Genomic DNA, 4,621 nt, shown 5'->3' on the forward strand with positions numbered 1-4,621 from the left:
AAATAAACAAAAATGTTTAAAAATTAAATTGGGTTCAAAATAAAAAAGAACATAAAAAAAATGCATAAAATATACTGAAAAATAACACTACCATATATTATTTAATATATACACATAGTTTTTATATATTTAACAACATAAAATAATTTTTTTCTTTATAAAATTTAAAATTTTAATCATAAATATTATTAAAAAATAACTAAAAAATAATTATTAAATTATAAATTATATAAAAAAAAATCAAATAATATTAAACATAAAATAGTCTTTTCTTCTCATAAACTTTTTTTTGAAATATCTTTTTATATTACTCATTTAGTAAAAAACAAAAAATTAAATTTTTAGTTAACAAAAGACTAATTTAAAAAAATGTGTAAGATATATGGTAAAATAATAATATTTAAGATATATACAAATTATTTTTATGTATTTAGCAATGTCTGATATTTCTTTTTTATACATTTAAAATTATAATACCTTAGAATGATTTTTAAATAATACCAAATATGAGAGTCATTCTAAACCTTTTTTAATAACAAATATTGTGATGCAATAGAATTATTATTTTAACCAAATATTGAACATTAAATGCAATTTATTTTAGATTCCAATTTTTGTTCTCTTCATAAAATAAACTCAAACATTGATATAATAAATCTAAATCGTAATGAATATACTATCCAACATATAATAAATTTTGTATACATATCCTATCCCATGCATTTCAATTATTTGTTTAGTTTAATTTCTTGTTTAAGTGGAGAAACTAGTAAATTGAATGGATGATGAAAATGAAGCAGCTCCTGTCTCCAAAGAGTTACAAAAAAAAAAAAAAAAGGAAGATAAAGAAAAAAGCAACTCAGTTTATTAGAATTAGCTAGAGAAGTCACTAGTTATTCACAAGCACAAGCACAACTTCTACCGCAAAACTAGTGCCCTACTACTCAAATCCCTCCCCAAAGCATGTATCATTCATCAACTATTGTGAGAATTTAATGAGAATACATTCAAGAGTCGGGTTATTTAATGGGCTTCATAGCTGGACACTGCTGAAAAATCATCAACTCCACTGCTCCAGCATTTGCTACTCAAGTTGTGGAAACATGGCTCTTTAGGAACCGTCAAAGGCCTATTTGATCTGCAGAAAAAATACAATAAAAAATAAAAAATAAAAAATAAAAGAAAACCCAAATGGAAAAGGAAAAAAATGATGAGAGTTAGACGTTGGTTTCAACATGAAGTTTTGTTATATCTTTACAACTTAGGGGGTGTTGGTAAAACTTAATATTTATTATTTAAGTCAGGTATAAAACTTAATAATTATTATTTAATGATTTAAGTTGATTTTCAGTTAAATTATATTTAAGTTGTTGAGTTAAAACTTATTATTTAATTTTTATTTTAAGTATTAAGATTGTTTGATAAAATTAACTTAATTTTTTTTTTCTAAATCATTAAATCGACATATTTATCATTATAAATTATAAATAAGACAAAGAAAATCGAGTAACAAAAAATATCGTGAAAATAATTAGGACAAATATGAGTAAAAAAGTACAATGAATATGTGGACTTAAGAATGAATTAATTATTTTTATTTATGACTTAAAATTGTTTTTGACTTTAAGTTATGTCATTAAGTTGTTTAATTTACTCAATAACTTAAATTAAGTTATTAAGTCATTTTAAGTTATTAAATTGGTTTACTAAACACTCACTTAATTTATGATGAATTTTGCAAGCTTTTGTGGTGCAATCTTGGTCCATATGTATTATTTTACCTTTGTGGATAGAAGGGTCTATCAAAAAAAGGCATCAATTGGGCTCTAGGGATCATCTCCTTTCTCAGCAGCTTGACCTCTTCCTCCTGTATCATCTGCTTTTACATATTGATCAGAATTTCTATCATATTGCAATTACCTACAAAGATTAATGTTAGAAGAAGGCTTAGTCTAAGAAATCTACTATACCTTCTGCACCCTCTCTTCTAGCTTCTTCTGTTGCTCTATGAAATATAGCTTGGTTGCTACCTGTGTGCATGTCCACCATTGATATCAATAACAAGTAAACAAAGTTTCCACTATATTTTAAACTGAGAAGATTATGTGTTTTCTGTGTGATGGAAGTAAGCTAATGATGAGTGAGCGCTCACCGAATAGTTGAACATGGCACGTTTTAGCGCTCTTTGTTGGGTGTGGAGTTTGAATTCTACCGGTTTGGTGTTTTCTTTTGTGGGGGGCTTTTGAGAAACCTGGAAGTGAACATGGATCAATGTTAGAATAAATTCAAAATATATAGCAGAGGTTCACTCAATTATCACCTTTCTCTATTGCATTGTTACTTCAAACCCTCCAAATTTGAGTTAAAATGAGCAAGTGAATGTACAAAAGTGGTCTTGTGTGCTCGGTTACAACATATATACTGGAAATAAACCAATGAAAACTAGCTGAAACCCTTCATAAAATCCTACCCAAGAAGGGCTTCTGAAAGCCTGCTGAGGTGGAATATTGTATCTCACAACTTCTCTATTAGTAGAGCTCCATGGAACAGCAGAATGTGAACCAGCCTTCACAAACTAAATTCCAAACATTAGAGAAAAAAAAACACATTCAGTTACATTCTAACGCAGAAAAAGAATATTATAAAAACAGCAGTAGCAAAAGAAGAAGAAGAAGAAGAAGAGCAACCTTTTGAGCAGGTCTGGTGTGTGGGTTCTCCATTGTGAACTGAAGGGATATTAATTGTGGTAGCAGCATGAATGAATTGAAGCAAATATATAGATGATAAAAGCTAGTGGGATATGGGACATGACTCATGAGCTAGGGGAAGTTTGGAGAATTGTAACTGTTTGGTAGAGTTTCCTTCTGTTGCAACATCACCAGCATGTTTGGGAATCTTCTTCTTTTCTTATACCAAACTTTCTGATTAAACCTCCCTCTCATCCACATTTGTCATATTTCTTTATAGTCTTTCCTTCAAACCTCAATTACTTGGTTTAGTCTAAAAATAGTGTTGGAGGTTACTGCTGACTGACCAAACCTTTACTTTAAGTTGGAAGAGTACATGTTTGTAAAAGTTCCCTTTCTCTCGCTGTCATGCCTCAGATAAAACATCAACCTACTTCCCTCTTCTGGTTTATTCACTGTGTTATGCATTGAATATACTTATTAATCTTTCACTATCCACCAATTGAAATTGAGATTTTTGGAATTTTTTATATTCTTACAACTTTTTTTGGTAAAATATTTGAAAAAATGTTACTTATAACGTAATTTGAGAATATGTGATCGGTCAATGTTATAAATCCAATTAGCCTTATGTTCGGAATGTTGAAATAGAAAATAAAAATGAGAAATCAATTTCATCTCATATCAACTAATGTTTTGGATCGTTTTTAGAAAGAAGGATAAAAGTTCATTGTTATGAAAATCATATCCTATGCTCACGGGATATGTAAGAAAACAAATCAAAATAAGATGAAAATAAAGATGAATCACAATACTATGAATAAAAGAAAAAATTAAAATCCTAAGGTTTTGGGAATTTGATTTCCATGCTAATGAATTTCTTATTATTATCCTCATTTTAAAAAACAATCCAAACCTTAACGAGAATAGTTATTGGCCACCCACTTTCAAGTATTTCTTGTTAAGTCCGTTATGTAACAAAGTGTTTCCATGGTGAGCTTTGTATGTCATGCGCAGGGTGGTGTTTCTATTTTCTAATCACTAATTTTTTATTCTTAAAGATAGAAATTAAAGAGATAATTAGGTGTTAATGATGAAGATCTAGGTAATAATCATATAAAGAGATTGAAATGGAAACATCATCAACAAAAACTTGCTTAACACACACCTCATTCCTTATGCTAATGACTTGATATGTGAGATGGGTCTTGCATAACAAACTAATCCATGGGCTCCACTTCCCAAAACAGACAAAGAGAGTGAAAGACAACAATGGCCTGGCCTGAGCTTGGTAAGGCAGGCTAATTTCATTCTGTAAGGCCCAACTTAGAGCCGCATTCCCTAATCTTTAGTGGTTGGGCTCAGTTCACTTTCAGTCAGTTCTTAACCAATTCCTCAAATTGAACTGCTAACTTTTTTTTTTTTTAAATTATATTAATTTGATAGAGTTTGTCCTTTTAGGTTGATGAGTCGATAGCTTTTTGGCTTACCTCTACTCTATAGGCTGAAAAAGTTTTAAAGTGTGTTTGACAGTAATTTTAAGAAGTGTTTCTAACATCTTTAATACTTGAAAGATAAAAGTTTTCAAATGTTAAAAAGACTAGAAACACTTCATAAAATCATTTTCAAATGCATTCTTCATCTCAACAAAAATTCCAAATAAACCGTATAACTCATGTAGATTCATGAATCAAAATATGGTAAGAAGTAGGATATGATATTTTTGTAATTGTGAATGGGAAAGGATTTTATAAAAAACTTAGGGTTACGTTTGGCTGGTGGGATTGGATAGGATAAGATCTATATATATATATCATATATATATCCTAGTAGATAGGAAATACATATATTAGGATATGATTTCTAATGAGATATGATACTCTTGAATATACATATCCTAAGGACATGATATTCTAAGTTAGCATATCCAATGG

General features: G+C 29.0%; 1 protein-coding gene across 2 annotated transcripts; it reads right to left on the minus strand.

The window, feature by feature from the left end:
• Positions 1 to 843: 843 nt before the first annotated feature.
• LOC117913598 (protein TPX2-like) lies at positions 844 to 2,731 on the minus strand. Of its 2 annotated transcripts, none has more exons than XM_034828609.1 (6): positions 2,688 to 2,731; positions 2,471 to 2,575; positions 2,153 to 2,251; positions 1,971 to 2,030; positions 1,782 to 1,876; positions 844 to 1,129 (listed from the first exon to the last, which is right to left on the minus strand). In XM_034828609.1, exons 1-6 carry the CDS (start codon positions 2,718 to 2,720, stop codon positions 1,024 to 1,026), a joined length of 498 nt encoding a protein of 165 aa, XP_034684500.1. In that variant the 5' UTR covers positions 2,721 to 2,731; the 3' UTR covers positions 844 to 1,023. The 2 variants fall into 2 exon arrangements, with proteins under 2 accessions (XP_034684500.1, XP_034684499.1); XM_034828608.1 differs by having other exon boundaries at positions 844 to 1,138.
• Between the last annotated feature and the right edge of the window lie 1,890 nt (positions 2,732 to 4,621).

This window comes from Vitis riparia, chromosome 4, assembly GCF_004353265.1.
Source record: "Vitis riparia cultivar Riparia Gloire de Montpellier isolate 1030 chromosome 4, EGFV_Vit.rip_1.0, whole genome shotgun sequence".
Taxonomy (NCBI): Eukaryota; Viridiplantae; Streptophyta; class Magnoliopsida; order Vitales; family Vitaceae; genus Vitis; species Vitis riparia.

Excerpts from the sequence above, each read along its gene's own strand:
- LOC117913598 (XM_034828608.1), bottom strand. The coding sequence starts at position 2,720 with ATGGAGAACCCACACACCAGACCTGCTCAAAAG. Across the intron at positions 2,576-2,687 it reads ACACCAGACCTGCTCAAAAG|TTTGTGAAGGCTGGTTCACA; the intron begins GTTGCTCTTCTT and ends TTTGGAATTTAG. Across the intron at positions 2,031-2,152 it reads GTGCCATGTTCAACTATTCG|GTAGCAACCAAGCTATATTT; the intron begins GTGAGCGCTCAC and ends ACATGCACACAG.